The sequence below is a fragment of the Nothobranchius furzeri genome, chromosome 7 (genome assembly GCF_043380555.1).
Source record: "Nothobranchius furzeri strain GRZ-AD chromosome 7, NfurGRZ-RIMD1, whole genome shotgun sequence".
Classification (NCBI taxonomy): Eukaryota; Metazoa; Chordata; class Actinopteri; order Cyprinodontiformes; family Nothobranchiidae; genus Nothobranchius; species Nothobranchius furzeri.
Genome location: NC_091747.1, coordinates 23,609,331 through 23,624,668, shown reverse-complemented (window position 1 = coordinate 23,624,668; position 15,338 = coordinate 23,609,331). Strand labels below are relative to the sequence as shown.

The 15,338-nt window shown below is 41.6% G+C and overlaps 2 protein-coding genes across 8 annotated transcripts in view; one reads left to right on the top strand and one right to left on the bottom strand.

The window, feature by feature from the left end:
- Positions 1–15: 15 nt before the first annotated feature.
- On the top strand, positions 16–6,473 carry LOC107395434 (ybeY metalloendoribonuclease). 6 transcript variants are annotated; one of them, XM_054733805.2, is made up of 6 exons: positions 128–333; positions 473–688; positions 765–896; positions 1,864–1,932; positions 2,053–2,181; positions 6,337–6,473. In XM_054733805.2, the coding sequence occupies exons 1-5, from the start codon at positions 262–264 to the stop codon at positions 2,146–2,148; spliced, it is 585 nt and encodes a 194-aa protein (XP_054589780.2). In that variant the 5' UTR covers positions 128–261; the 3' UTR covers positions 2,149–2,181; positions 6,337–6,473. The 6 variants fall into 6 exon arrangements, with proteins under 6 accessions (XP_070409019.1, XP_070409021.1, XP_070409018.1 ...); XM_054733804.2 differs by lacking the exon at positions 6,337–6,473 and having other exon boundaries at positions 129–333; positions 2,053–2,643; XM_070552918.1 differs by lacking the exons at positions 1,864–1,932; positions 2,053–2,181; positions 6,337–6,473 and adding an exon at positions 16–85 and having other exon boundaries at positions 169–333; positions 765–1,291.
- usp37 (ubiquitin specific peptidase 37) overlaps positions 3,305–15,338 on the bottom strand; it is a 27,572-nt gene continuing 15,538 nt past the window's right edge. Inside the window, exons 15-24 of one of the 2 annotated variants that reach the window (XM_070552914.1) lie at positions 15,074–15,238; positions 12,051–12,101; positions 11,781–11,932; positions 11,487–11,696; positions 6,614–6,780; positions 6,403–6,463; positions 6,080–6,195; positions 4,085–4,154; positions 3,846–3,984; positions 3,305–3,680 (exon numbers count right to left, since the gene is read on the bottom strand). In XM_070552914.1, the coding sequence (XP_070409015.1) occupies positions 3,593–3,680; positions 3,846–3,984; positions 4,085–4,154; positions 6,080–6,195; positions 6,403–6,463; positions 6,614–6,780; positions 11,487–11,696; positions 11,781–11,932; positions 12,051–12,101; positions 15,074–15,238 (1,219 nt within the window). In that variant the 3' untranslated portion in view covers positions 3,305–3,592. Of the gene's footprint in view, positions 3,681–3,845; positions 3,985–4,084; positions 4,155–6,079; positions 6,196–6,402; positions 6,464–6,613; positions 6,781–11,486; positions 11,704–11,780; positions 11,933–12,050; positions 12,102–15,073; positions 15,239–15,338 lie in introns of both variants that reach the window. The other variant, XM_015974812.3, reaches the window with a different exon arrangement.

Genomic DNA, 15,338 nt, shown 5'->3' with positions numbered 1-15,338 from the left:
TCATTTCCGGTTCAGGTCCGACAGAGTTCTCGGTCCCCGTTTATTTTTATATTGAGTTCCGTGATTTAACAGTACATCGTTATTGGTAAGCACTAATTTCTCTAGTTAAATAAATGTTTTTTTTATCAATAACGTTATAAATACACAACCTGTTTGCTTGGTTTTGAGGACTTGTGATTTTGGTGACGAAGCTGAAGTCGGTTTGCGAATCGAAAGGCAGTTTCACGCGTTCTATCGGTTCTATCTGATGGTTCTATAGCTATGGACTGCGTGGGTCCAAAAGAGGAATCGCAACTGAACTTCGGCGTCGAGTGTCACCTTGAATTCTGCCGGGTGTGAACCTGAACGAACAACTGACGCTAACAGAAAAGAGACAGCCACGGATTTAGTTTGTATCTGCCGTCTGAGGTAGAGTTTAGCTTTACCCATGTGGTGACATTTTTTTCTAACAGCCCGTTCTCTTTTATTTCAGGTTGGAATGGGGGTAGTAATACGGAACCTCCAGAAGGTGGTACCTCTTCGCCGCTCCAGACTGCGCAAAGACGTGGACACTCTGAGGCACATTCTGGGCATCCAGAAATTCGATTTGGGCATCATTTGTGTCGACAACCATAAAATTCAGCAAATTAATAACATTTACAGGAAGAAAAATGTTCCTACTGATATTCTCTCGTTTCCATTCTATGAGGTAAAAGCGTATTTTATGGTCTACAGTGTGTTTATTAACCTTATCTTAGGAGACTTTTAGGAGATCTGTTTTTCAGGACCTGAGACCGGGGAAGCTGCCTTGTCCTCTCCACAGAGATGAGCTGAATCTAGGGGACATTTTCCTCGGTGTTGAGTTTGTGATGAAGCAATGTCGGGAAGAATCTGTAGATCTTCACGGTGCCCTTACTGTGAGTCTTGTGTTTTCATATCAATGTCACACGAGGAAAAGCAGAGGCGCCACTAAGGGAGATTGGGGCAATTGCCACCCTAATTGTGCTGTTTGTGCCTCCCAGGTTGGCAACCTGAATATTGTAGGGATGAATGTAGGAAATGTGTTCAGTATATGCAAGAAATGTAAATGCTGATGATCTGTTCTGATTAGATTTTTTTAAACCTTCAGATCATGATTTCATTTCCCTACTCGAAAGTAATCGTGTTGATTTGTTACATTTGTGTGTTAGTGTCTACCTGAGGAGTGGGTCAAACACAATATCTAATACCCAACCTCATAGCAGGTTACGCAGATTTGTACACCCCGTTTTAAGCTGTTCTGACCAGCATCCATTTTTGCATACCTGTAAAATTTTGTCTTTTTTGGACCATTGTAGCAGGATTTTTCACATCTTTGTAGAAGGAACAATATATACAGGGTGAGGACCCAGAGTCGCACTGAATTTCTCACAGGTCCCATCTTTTCCAGTCTTGGGTTTTTCAGGCACATACCTCACTCATGATCCAATTTTCTCAGGTCTGCAAGGATAATTCTGTTTTGTTTTTACCTTTCTGTTCAGATTCAGACCAATACTGACTTTATCATCAGACCTACTGATGCAATGAGACTACCAGGAAACTTTCTGTAGAAATCATGTCCTCCACCTCCTTGCTCAGTTACCAGATATGCAGTCCCTGATCACCATTTGTGTCCTGGTCCAATAAAACAAGATCCTAACTAGAGCACCTGAACCACCTCTGTGGACTCACTTGCTCATGACTCCCATCTCCTCAGCCTACTAAAATAGTTTCTGCTGTTTTTTTTTTTTTTTGCCTTTTCGGTGCAAGGTGTAATTTTTTTTTATTTAGAGTATTTCACTAGTTACTCATGCCTGCCTTTATGAAAATGTACACTGATGTAAACATGATTGTTTCTCGTCTCAGGTGGTTACCGCACATGGGATCTGCCATCTGTTGGGCTACAGACACGAGACGGACGAGGAATGGGCAGAGGTCTGTTCAAAGCTTACAGTTATTGAAACATTTTAACGTAAAACAAAGGCATTTCCTGTAATCAGCATGTCAGGTGTTACATATAAACAGTGTGTAACTTAAGGTCTGATGCTCTTCCAGATGCTGCAGAGGGAGAGCTACATCCTCAGTGAGTTCAGTCGACTCACGGGCCAACAGCTGGAATCGCTGATGAAGAGATGCGGTGAAGAAACGTGACGGGGACCATAATCTGCACACCTCACAGCAGCAGTAATGCTTTTGCACTTTCCTAAAGGAAATTCTTTATTATTATTTTAAATCCAACGTGAAAGGAGACTACTGTCTTAATTACATTTGCTGGGATCAGAGGATTCACTGAAAATCACATAAGGGGTTAAACAAGTTAAAGATCAAAGAGTCCTGTCTTTCACACTTTTTTATTAAAATCTGCTTTAGGAAGAGCCAGTTGTGTCTGAAGGGTAGAAAAACAGTTCACTCACTTCATAAATACATTTCACCCTCGTTACACAGCACTCAGGACAGCGCAAGGTCCAAAAAATAATTCAACAGAAACTTCCACCATGCGACAGGACACCCATGGAGTCAGCTGATAAATGTTCACTTTAATATCCACATACACAGGCCTGCCAGACTTCATTTACACTGAGTTAAATAGTATTTTATTCATTCTAAATGATGTAAATGATTAAATAATCTCTTGGTGAATTGTGACTGGTGTGTAAATGTTATTTAATTTTTTACAGTGTATAAAACAGACCTATTGTCTACTTCTATAATGATATTTAAAAGGAAATCTGACAGCAACAGTTTGCCAGGACCTACAGTTAAATACTGTGAAATAATGGGAACATAAATAGTTGCTCTGGTATTAATCATGACTTCCATTTTCTAATGAACTATTTTCAGCTAATTTAGACAAATTAAGTCTATGCTGCAAATACTATATTTAAAAGTCTGTTGGCTTTATATTTATAAATGGAACATCTGACTCACAAGCATTCAGAAGGAAGGTTTTGCACCATTCAAAGTAAAGCTTGTACATATATTTATAGAGGTTGTCTTAGGAGGCACAAAGTCAAAATCCCCAAAACAATCATTTGGGCTCAAATGAGAAAAGTTCAGCTAACACTTTCCCTAAGGAAATCTTAAAATACGGAAGGAACCGCACGCACGTTGCAGGTCAAGCACAGAAAGCCACCAGGAAAGAACTCATTTCTATGACGAACTGATTTGAACTGGCCAGTTTGTGCCATAACCTAAATATTGCACCAAAAGTACCCAAATAAATACACCAACTGTCTAACTCTGACAGATTTGCTCCAACACAGGTCAAACCTTTTCTTTAGTTAGTTTATGTGAGAACTAGAGTCTGCACAACACCAGCGCTTTCTGGTGTTTGAACATTTTTATAGCGAAAGTCTGCTTTATAGAACAAACCTCAGACAGAAATACATTTACAAAACCAAAAAGAAAATACCTTTTAGACCCCTAAATCCTGGATCCCCTCTGAGACCTAACAGTTGTCACCTGCATTGGCATGAAGCCAGGTTTCATGCCAGAGATTAGGAAAAGTAGGCCTGGGAACCAGGAAGGCTGTTCACAGGAAAACTCATTTTATCAGAATGAGCGGTTGGTGATGGGGTGTTGGAAGATGTGGAGCTCATAGAGGCTGCAGGATGTTCTTTCCTGCCTCTGAACCGCTGCTGGATCCTGATCTCTCCATCTCAGACAACTGCTCAAACACATCTCTGAGTACACAAAATCATCATCAGGACATGTGATCAACTCCAGAATGGTTTCTCTCTCTTCTGAGTTAGAAAATAACTTCCCACAGTAACTTCAGCCCCAAACACCATTAAGGAAATTCAAATCTCAGGCATGTATTTGTATGTTTTGACAATAAAACAACTCACTTGTGCATGTAGAAGAAGATGTATCCACTGCGATCACGGTCTCGCTGCACGGCTGCTTCCTGTGTGTGTGACACATCCAGGTCATTGTAGGTCAGCCATGACTGTTTCTTCATGTCGTAGACGTCGCTGATATAATGTCCTAGGGTGAGGAAAATGTGTTTAGCTAAATAAATGAATAAAAGGTAATGACCACCCAGTGGTAGTCTACATTAAATTACAATAAAGCTATAGGTACACACCTGAGGAGGAGTTGCTGCCAATGTGACTGACAACACTGATGAGTCTGTAGGAGTTAGCCAAGTCTCCAGTCTGTCAGTTAAAGAACAAGTCATAAATATTCAAACAAAGACTAAAGGTTAGGTCAGTGTTGAGCAGTCATTTTAATTTGAATTCATATAACAGCTGTAAACCATCAGCATTAGCAGTGAAAGTGTTAATGTCTGTCTGGTGCGTTTTAATCACTGGTCGGATATTAAAGCTACAACGGCAAATCTGCTAAACGAATAAGCTTAAAACCTTTTTTCACGCTTCTTAACAACCATTCTAACAAAGTATAGCAATAAGTATATTGTGGACGTAAAAATAAATGAATGAAATGGTTCTAAAAACCTCCACCAATAACACGTTTCAGACCGAAAGCCACTATTGGACCATACAGTAGCAGTGTTTCCCCTAGGAATTTTTCCAGCTGTGGCGGTGGGGCCGGCTGGCCGGAGGGGGGGGGGCTAGGGGAGAAGTTATGACACATCTCTAAATAAAGTAAAAATTTTCTAGTGCAGAGTGGAGCCAACCCATAGAAGCACTGATTTGATCTCATTTCAGAGAAAAATAGAACAGGTTAGATGCACCGAATAAATAAAATTACTAACAAACTCAGGAATCTTTCTTTGCTTCACTGTTCTGGTGCTGAGAATATCACTAATGCGGATCAAAGGAGATACACAGATGAATGCACCTCTTATTTATTATTTGGAGACTACATTTACTGCAGCTGGCAGAGGCAGAGATTTTTTCTATTGATACACGGAGTTTACAGAATCATTTTAAATGTTAATAGGGGAAGACTGCAGGAGGGAGCGGTAAAATACAGGGGGTCCCCAGCAAAAACAAGAAACTTTACAAGTCTGATGAAACCCGCTGGTTTTCCATCAGGCAGTCACGGGGCAGCTCCAACGACCCAGTGGCTGTGCTGGGTCAATGTTATCTAGCTCAGTCCGGCTCGGCAGAGGGTGAACGAGCCGAGGCGACGTAGTGCTCTGCTTAAGAAGAGGTGTTATTTTCCCGCTTCAGAAGAAGCGTCCAACGTGTTTTTATGCTTTCTCCGAGACATGTCACGTCGCTAAGTTGTTAGCGCCGTGCGCTAACACGTCAATAGTGCAGCGTAGCCTGCTGGAGGTTTTAAGGGTTCAGATGAAACACCCGACCTCTCAGGCTGCTCACACATCGATCTTAAGTTGTCGCTGTTGCGCTCACGCCGTAATACATTATTAGATGCGGTTAAAGTCAGACATGAAAAAATAAATAAATTTTACATGAATAAGTGATGATTAGCCTGGTGGGGGGAGGAAAATCTGGCAAGATCGTCAACATTCGTTTATCTTAATGCTGCTAAAACATGTAAACCAAAAAGCGTTATATCCACTGCTACCTTTCTAATTTTAAACTCAGTAACTTCACCTTGCCCTGCCTGCTTCTCCTTGCTGCCCGCCGGCTGTGATCACAAGCGACAACATAGTAGTTCCCGCTGCTTCTTCGGGAAACAGCGCAAAACAAATAAATAAATAAACTTGGGATTTCAGCCGTGGCGGGCCGCCACGGCTACGCCTTTGTAAGGGAAACCCTGCAGCAGTCTGTCTCACCGAACCATCACACTTCCCTGGGTCCTCCACTCACGTATTTAGCACCAGAACACCACTGGTGTGAGAGGTTCTCCACTCAATAATATCAGAGGAGGAGCTGCTACCACTTCAACTTTAGGACAAACTACCGGAGTCCCAAAAAGAAAAACACCATTTGAAGTCACGGACAACAAAAAATGTCTGGACCTAGAAAATAACTGGTGTTCAGCGCTCTCTCGCTTCCTGTGGCAATGCAGGTTCTTATACCAGGGGGGTGTGGCCCAGGGATGATGGCCAATGGGAAGGGTGAGAGTTCCATGACGATGTTTGTATTTAAAAGCTAGCTTGTTTAGCAGATTTGTTACTGCAGCTTTAAAACATCAGGCAGCTGAATACCTCAGCATTCCTCTTCAGGCTCTCTGCCTCAGCTTCACTATACTCCATGTCTAGAATGTCCTCGTTCCCAGAATCCTCATCCGAGCAAAGCACCTCAGGAAGGGAGTTGCTGAATTCTGTTAGGTGAAATGAGAAGGTTCCCGTTTAAATCAACAAGCCCCACATGTGAAGAAACTGAGTAAAAATCAACGTGAAGCATGAACTCAAATTACAGTATTTTTTCCCCTCCCTGTTCAGACCTTTTGATTCTCTAACAGGTGGGTTGTGTGGCACGAGGATGTCGACATTCTGGGAAATGAATAGATGAACGTTCTTTTTCATACCTTGCAAACTGAGCTCAGTGGCTCTCTTCAGATCATCATCTTCTCTCAACTCTTGAGCTTCCTGCAATAGTTGAGATTCAAGAACAGTAAATAAATTATAAATGCACTTTGACTCGTGTCTGTTGGATGCCGATGGTCTGATTACTCGTCTATCACTCGTATTAAAATCATCCAGGGCATAAAGCAGATGTGACTTGGTTTTTGGTCTCACATGTTCCTGGAGGCTCTGGGCGAGGGCCTGCTGCAGCTCCTGTTCCTCCCTCTCCTGGTCCAGATTGTACTGTTGGACCCAGTCTAGCTCCCCCTGCTGTTGCAGACACTCTGGAGTCTGGTTTTCCTTGTTTTCATCCATGGTCAAGTCAAGGGAGTCCAGCACATCTGTACAAAACATGTAAATTAAAACCGCTGATGCATCAGCAGGTCCCCCCCCCCACTCACATTGGCCGCCGATGGCTGGACTGGTTTGTTTGGCTCCATGCCTTTCCTGGCTTTTGGCCTTTTCTCACTTTCTGCTGGCTACAGTGAGAGCTACTCAACAGAGATTCCCTGAAGTAAAGCATTGCCTGGACTTAAACCAAGTTTTACCTAACAGGTACAGGAAAAATGGCTATGTCGGGACATTTCTTCTCCGTCTGTGGCTTCTTATTGTTCCACCTGTTCAGAGCCTTAGCTTCAGTCTGGAAATGGATCAATCATCGACTCCTGCACATGGTAACTCTCTGAAGGACACACCAAGGCTGAATTTCTTTGGACATGGATATTTAGCAACTTATTCCATCTTCTGGCAAAAAGAACATTACAATGAGAAAGGAAGCAGACCAATTAAGCAAAACAAATGGCATGCTTACAATACTACACTGCTACTGCTGCTGCTAAGCGGGGATATACAGCTCAACCCAGGACCACTGGGTGCAGTGAACTCTGCTCTTTCTGCCTGCCCCCACTATGATCCAGCTGAGCTTGCAACTCTGCTACCTGGGCCTTTGCCACTGCCACCAGGGCCAACGCCATGGCTAGCTGGGTTTTCACCTTTGCTGGCTGGGCTTCCATCTCTGATGGCAGGGCCTTCACCATTGCAACCTGGGCCTTTACTACGGCTGGCTGGGCCTCCACCACTGCTGACTGGGCCAACACCACAGCTGGCTGGGCCTCCACCACGGCTGACTGGGCCAACACCACAGCTGGCTGGGCCTCCACCACGGCTGACTGGACCAACACCATGGCTGGGCCTCCACCACTGCTAGCTGGGCCTCCACCACTGCTAGCTGGGCCTCCACCACGGCAACCTGGTCAAACACAACTACTGGCTGGACCAACACCACGGCTGGGGCCCTTAAACCAGCTGGCTGGGTCCCCACCATTGCTGGCTGGACCAAGACCGCTCCTGGCTGGGCCACTAACAAACACGGAACTGACTGAAACAGCTGGTAAATGTCTACACAGACAGTTTCATATGAGTGCCAAAAGTCATTTAACCAACAGTGCAACTTTGAAACAGAGACAGTCAAGACTTTTTCAAACTGTGAACCATGCCCAAGTCATCTGGAATTTGGACACAAAACCCAATGGAATATTGGGAGGGCATATAAATGTTAGAAGCATACTACCAAAAATAGATCAGATACAGAACTTGCTTATGGAGTCTAATCTGGATTTCTTGCGTATGTCTGAAACTTGGTTGACTAGTAATATTCCTACTGACCTAATTAATATACCAAGATACGCATGCTACAGGGGGGGGGGGGGGTGTCTTAATTTACATTAGGGAGCAGTTTAAGGTTACAGAGCTCGATTTGGGTGTAAATTTGGAGTGCTTAGGATTGAGCATAATTCTCTCACCAACCATGAAATTTAGTATAGTCGTGCTTTATAATCCTCCATCTCATGATGTAAATTTCTATGATGAACTGAGAAATCTTTTGTCTGTTGTTGATGACTCTCATGAATGCATGCTGTTTGGGGACTTTAACATCAATTGGAAAGATAAAAAGGGTAAGGCAAAACTAAAGTTAACTATGGACAAATTTAAATACAAACAGCTGATTGACAGTCCTACACGAGTTACTAGAAAGAGTGAAACCCTTATAGACCTGATTTTCACAAACAGGCCAGAGAGAGTAACAAAAGTATACAATCTTATTACTGGTCTTTCAGATCATAATAGGATACTGGTCATAAGAAAGCTAACAAAAAAGCGTCTAGTTTATCATAACAAAACAGAAAATTATACTTTAACTACTGGAATTCCCACGTCAAAAATGGTTGACTTTGAACGTGATCTAAAGACAGCTAATTGGGACAGGGTAATCACAGAGCCTGATCCAGACCATAGTGTAAGCAGTTTTGTCTTGACCCTTCACAGTATAATTGGTAAGCACACAAGAACCTGGAAAAGAAAACCTAAGAAAAAGTCTCTTCCTTGGTTCAACAGTGATATCAGTCAGCTGATCAAAGAGCGAGATTTTGCTCTGAAAAGATCCTTAAGGACTAAAACCAGAACTGACCATTTAATTTACACTGGACTAAGAAATAAAGTAGTGTCTGAGCTGCGGAAAGCAAAGACTAATTATTTTAATAACCTGACTGAAGAGGCAAATGGCAACAGTTCTAAACTGTGGCAACATATAAACAGACTAACCAAGTCTGGCAAGCAAAAGCACCCAAAAATAAATAGCCTTAAAATATGTGATGAACTCATTAATAGTAATGAGTCAATTGCAAATGGTTTCAACAGTTTTTTTTAATTGAGTCTGTGAAAGATTTAGCCAGTCGTTTTAAATCAAATGACCCACCCTGTAACAAATGTGATAAGGATCACACCAACTCCTTCTATATAAAAGAAGTTTCCCAGGATAAAGTTAAAAAAATTATTGCAAACATGCGGATGTCCATGGCAAAGGATATCCATAACTTAAATACTACATTTATTAAGAAACATCACAGTTATATGTTGGAGCCAATCACAGATTTAGTAAACTTATCAATTCAAACAAAGAGATTCCCAGAAAGCTGGAAAACTGCAATAATTGCTCCAGTCTACAAATCGGGAGAAAAGGACTTGGCAAGTAACTACAGGCCTATTGCCATCCTCCCGATAGTCTCAAAAATCCTAGAAAAGATTGTAGCTGTGCAACTAATGGATCCAACCAACTGCTTTATTCACAGCAGTTTGGCTTTAGACAGAAATACTCCACAGAATCTGCAAATTGTTATCTGCTTGAAAAGATCAAAACTTCTCTGGATAAAGGATGTGTTGTAGGGGCAGTGTTTCTGGATCTAAAAAAGGCGTTTGACACAGTTAACCACAGGGTCTTACTTAATAAACTAATGCAATTTAAAATATCACCTGAAGCTATGAAATGGTTCAGTTCATACCTGGAGGGTAGACAGCAGTGTGGTAGGGTTAATGAGGTCAAGTCAAGTTTGCTTGCAAACAACATGGGTGTACCACAAGGATCCGTGCTTGGTCCATTGCTGTTTACAATGTACATTAATGACCTTCCGATGAGCTGCACAGGCATCAACTGCCAGATGTATGCTGATGACACCGTCATTTATGTGTTCACAAAAACACCTGGCCTGGCAGGAGAGCGCCTGACGCAGGCTTTATCAGACATCTCAGAATGGCTAGAGTCATCCCACCTAACTCTTAATGTTGACAAAAACGGTGTCCATATGCTTCTCCATGAGAAACAGGCCTGATCAGGAACTATTTCAGGTTAGGATTAAAGAGGAAATCATTGAAGTAAGGAGTGATGTGAAGTACCTTGGGATCATCCTAGACAAATACTTAAAATTTGACATTCAGGTTAAGCACGTCTGTAATAAGGTTAATACAAATTTAAACTGCTTCCGTTTCATCAGAAGGAACCTGTCACACCAAACTGCTAAACTGTACATGCATGCACTGATCTTCCCCCGCTTATCATATTGCATTACATCATGGTCACAGGCTTCATCCACCACTCTAAATCCTATAGTCTTAATGTACAAGCAAGCAATAAAAATTATGGACCAGAAACCACTGAAATGGCATCATTGTCGCATTTTAAGGAAACATAATCTTCTCACTTTTGAAAATGTTATTAATTTTAGCACTCCAAGATTCTTTTTCAATTGTCTAAATGATAACTTGTCTAAACTGTTCGCTACTGTGGCCGTCAGACGTCAGAGCTCTCATAGAACGATCACTCGAGCCTCCACCTGCGGTGATTGTCTCGTCCCGCGGTGCAAGACTTCTTTTGGTCAGTCTGCTCTTTCTGTAAAGGGGGCAAAACTTTGGAACTCTCTACCTGCTGACCTAAAACTAGAAACGGACAGTAAAGTTTTTAACAAAGAACTCAAAACATGGTTAAAGTCTAAACAACAATGTCTACATGAACAGTTTTAAAGTCTTACATTGCTGCTCAAATTGCCTTGTTTTATTCTTTTTATTCTTTTTTATTGAAAATTGTTTGCAATTTTAATCTGTTTTCTGTTTGATTTATTGTTTATCTCCTTGTATTTTATTTAAATGTATTCTACTTTTTAGAAAGGTTCTATGGACAAGTGTTGCAAATTAGCACGGTGCTAACACACTAAACAATGCATCTGGTTCGTCCAATGTAACTGCTGTGTCCATGTCAAATAATCATCACTACTACTATCATGTAGAAATGAAGTCAAAATGACACTCTGTGGTAAAATGTGGTTACTGCAACCACTTTAAACACCTCTGGAGGTTTTTGTCGGCGCTGCAGTATTAGCTCACAGGAGACGCAGCACCCCCACACCCACTGATGGTAAACAGCAGTTACGTCCCTACTTCCTTTGATTTGAAAGGACAAAAACTGACAATCCAGCAGCCAGCTGGATATGAAATGTTTCAGTAGAACATTCCTTCCCAAATGACTGAATCACTAGACTCTTGGTATTCCCTCACTGTAAAATTCTCATTATAATCTTAAATTCTAAACCTTAGTTTTCACCAAGAAACGTAATCTTTTAAACCAGTCTTTGTTTTCAGATGTTATAAATCAGTTTGACTCTGACCCTTCTGATTAACTTGTAAACATTTTCCAGACTATTTACAGTTGATGAGTTACCTGCAGGTTTTTTCCCCGTTTCTAACAGATCTGTGTGATAAGCCAGGTCATGGACGTCCGAGTCTCCAAACCCTGTGTCTGGGCTGCTTGTTGGCTCATCCTCGAGGGTAGGAGGTGCAGACAGTCCAGCGTCATCTGGGCTCAACTCCAACACAGCTGCCAGCATTTCATCATCATTTATTCCATCGAACTCTGCTGGATCCATCACTGCTGCCTTCTGAAATTACATTCCTCTATATAAAAATACAGAAATAAAAGAGGCAGACACGATCTTTAAGGTGAATGAACAGACACTCGCCTCTTCTGAACGTTCATCTTCTTCAGGCAGGCAGCTGCTGAAGCGACGTTTCCGGTTAACACTGACTCTCCTGATGGGCTCCTCTTTACAGTCAGAGTCCAAGAGGATGGAGCTACAGCTGGAGTTAGCAACTTTTCCTCCAGTCCTTCTAAAAACATTTAACCAATAAATTGAGTTTAAAGCAGTATTTGGCTAAAAAGCAACAATTCAGATATCCCAAGACATCCAAGTAAAAAAAAAATTATTTAATGCACATTTTTACTCACCGAAAAGATGCTGTGGGGGAGTTGATAGGTGATATTTTAAATGTTCTGGACCTTTGAGAAATAAAAAAATATATAGATTAGGGATGCACCGATGGATCGGCATTTGATCCCAATCGGCCGATAGCGCCCCTATCGGTTTTGATCGGAGTTTTCAAAATAGATCAAAGCAGACCGATCAGGTAGGGTTGTCACGGTAACCGGTGTAGCGGTAAACACCGGTAAAAAAGTTGACAATAATAACCGTCTTGTTTAAAAAAAAAACTATATTATCTCGGTGGATTACCGTGGCTGCGATGTAGGCGCGGTGACCCTTACCAGCCACCGTATCATCTGCTGAAGTTGCCGGCGGCACATGCGCACTTTGTTGTTTACAACCAAAACTTTCTTGAAGCTAAAGCTGAAATAATGGCCAAAGGAGGAGACGGCAATTCAATTCAATTCAAGTTTATTTATATAGCGCCAAATCACGACAAGAGTCGTCTCAAGGCACTTCACATAATAAACATTCCAATTCAGGTCAGTTCATTAAGCCAATCAGAAATAATGTTTCCTATATAAGGAACCCAGCAGGTTGAATCAAGTCACTGACTAGTGTCTGTGACTATACAGCAGCGCTCAGGAGGACATTTTTATCCCTCAAAGAAGACAAAGTGGGAAGTACGGGCATCTTTTGGATATTTGAAGAATGCCGAGGGACAGCTGATAGAAGACGGCTATCCTGTTTGCAGCACGTGCAGAAAAAGTGTCTGTGAAAGGCAGCAACGCTTCAAATCTCATGACACATCTGCGTGACCGTCACCCACAACTCTACAGTCAACGCAAGGCAAGCCATCGTTAGCGTTTTAGCTAAAATGCGTGATCCGAGGATTTGGGTTGAGGGAGAATGCAACGAGTAGCTATATAAAGCAGCCGCAGCGCCGCTACCTGCATATAAACCGTGTCGCGGACACCCCCATGTTGAAATGACGCTATGCATTACGGGGCTCCCAGGGGCAGATAAGAGTTGGTCTCTCTCTGAGAATAATTATGAATTTAACAATGATTACTGCCTGATGACATTTTCCCACATCTGCAAAGCTCACTGGAAGGACACAAACCGAGGACAATATTTTCCTGATATTGGGTTCATTACTCAAGTAAGGGTAAAAAAAAGTATCTGATTAGAAGGCTACTTGAGTACTGAGTATCATCTGATCTAATATTTTTAAATGATGACATCAAACAGACATAAAATAAGTTATGGGCGAATATTGGTATTTTAAAGACTAAAGGGGAAAAATGTAAACAAATAAACAACATAATTACAAAATAACACATTTTAGGCAACATTTAGACACAAACTGAGGACAATATTTCCTGATATACAGGGTTTATTTAATTTTGTGAAAATGTAGCACGTTTAAAAAAAATACCGCGATAATACCGAAAACCGTGGTAATTTTGGTCACAATAACTGTGAAATTTTCACACCGTGACAACCCTAATACAGACCATTTTAAATTAGGTTACATTTCCTTTATTCCCAGATTATGTAGTTTGTAGCACTCATCATAATGTTGTAGAAAATTTCTGGCCAATCCGCGTGATCGGTATCGGTGATCAGCATTCTTTGATATCGGTATCGGTGATCGGCAGCAAAAAACCCGATTGGTGCATCCCTAATATAGATATTACTTTGTTATCAGAGATCTTCAAAAAGGTGTGCAAAACACATTACTAGGGCTGCTCAATTAATCGAATTTTAATCCCAATTTCGATCTGAGTTTGGAACGATTACAAAAAACAAAACAAGCAGATTATTTTCTCCTCCCTCTTGCGCTGCTCCAAGTTGCAAATCAAGCGCTCCTCCCACATTGTTGCCAACTTAGCAAATTATTTGCTATTTCTAACATCTTTTCAGACCCCCTTCTTGACTTTTTAAATTCTAAAAGTATCTCGCGGACAATGTAGAAACATCTCTGGTAACCCTTAGCTACTTTCTGGAAGACTGTTGTCGACATTTCCTGCAGGTTAGCAAAACACTCCGCCTGCGCTCCGGACCGTCTTTCCGGACATTAGGAAAGGGAATGATGTAGTGATGTGTTGGTCACAAAAAAAAAAGTGAGTGACACACACCGTACCTGCAGGCTCCTGAGCCGCTAAAAACGGCATAATGTGCACGTGTGGTGCGCTAAACACACGTGCAGCTTGCCCTTGATTGCTGTGAGACTGGGTTGGGGGTACGGCGCAACTCCGATTGCTGTGGCTGGGACAACCACTACATTAACTGAAGGGACCTGTAAATAAATAAATGGTTTAGAAATAGATAGAAATAAGTTTCTCACGCCGATGAATATGAATTAATCTCTCTGAGACACGTTGCTAATGTACACACTCATACAGCACCGCTTGACAGGACTAAATAAATATGCAACATTTTGTGACCGTCACTAAAACATACAGTATATATTTGTGTTTTTATTTATGTTATGAATGCCATTGTATAATTCAGTATTTGCAAGATATTGGTTGGATATTTGGGTCTGTATTGGTTAGGCTTCAATGAGTGAAACCTCAGCCCTTTGGGTCATAAACTATGAGCAAGTGTGTTGGCCTTTTTATACTAGGAGTCAGTTGTTTTTGATCATCTTGTTGCTTTCCTTTTCTTTTTGCCCTGATTGTGCCCTGAGCAATTTTATGACTGAATACATACATAAACAAATAAAATCAACATTAATTGAAAAATCGTCTTAAATAATCGAGATCTCAATTTCAGTCACAATAATCGTGATTATCATTTTTGCCATAATCGAGCAGCCCTACACATTCCTCCTATAAAACAACAAATTAGGCATGGTAGCTAGTTTCAAGGTCTATTGCAGACATTTTACCATACTGTTCCAGTGATTTAAACTCCTCTCATGGTTCAAATCTTCCTGAGCTTCTTCTGAAGCCCCCACACCTCCCCCTGCGATGCTAAGGTTAGCAGTTACACAGATACTCCTCATGATGGAAGGAGGCACGTCAGTATGCTTATGTCTTACAAGGAAGCTTGGGTCGTCCAGCCGAGGCTGATGGGGGGTCTCGTCAACTCGGTGCAGTGGGACAACAGGGTCAGGTACCGAGGGATCACCACCTGTTGGCCCAGTTTGCTGTTCAGGGACAGCTGAGCGTTGAAGCTGTACCGTTTCAGGTGCAGGATTAGAACTCTGTAGAATAAACACACATTACAAAACAAAAACTAGCTTACCGGTTAAATTTGATTTACTTTTCTTTATTCTGATACGCAAAAGAAATTTAGATAAAGTA

Coding starts and splice junctions, on each gene's coding strand:
- LOC107395434 (XM_070552918.1), top strand. CDS start 262: ATGGACTGCGTGGGTCCAAAAGAGGAATCGCAACTGAACTTCGGCGTC. Junction 334..472: donor GTCACCTTGAATTCTGCCGG/GTGTGAACCTGA, acceptor CTTTTATTTCAG/GTTGGAATGGGGGTAGTAAT. Junction 689..764: donor TCTCGTTTCCATTCTATGAG/GTAAAAGCGTAT, acceptor TCTGTTTTTCAG/GACCTGAGACCGGGGAAGCT.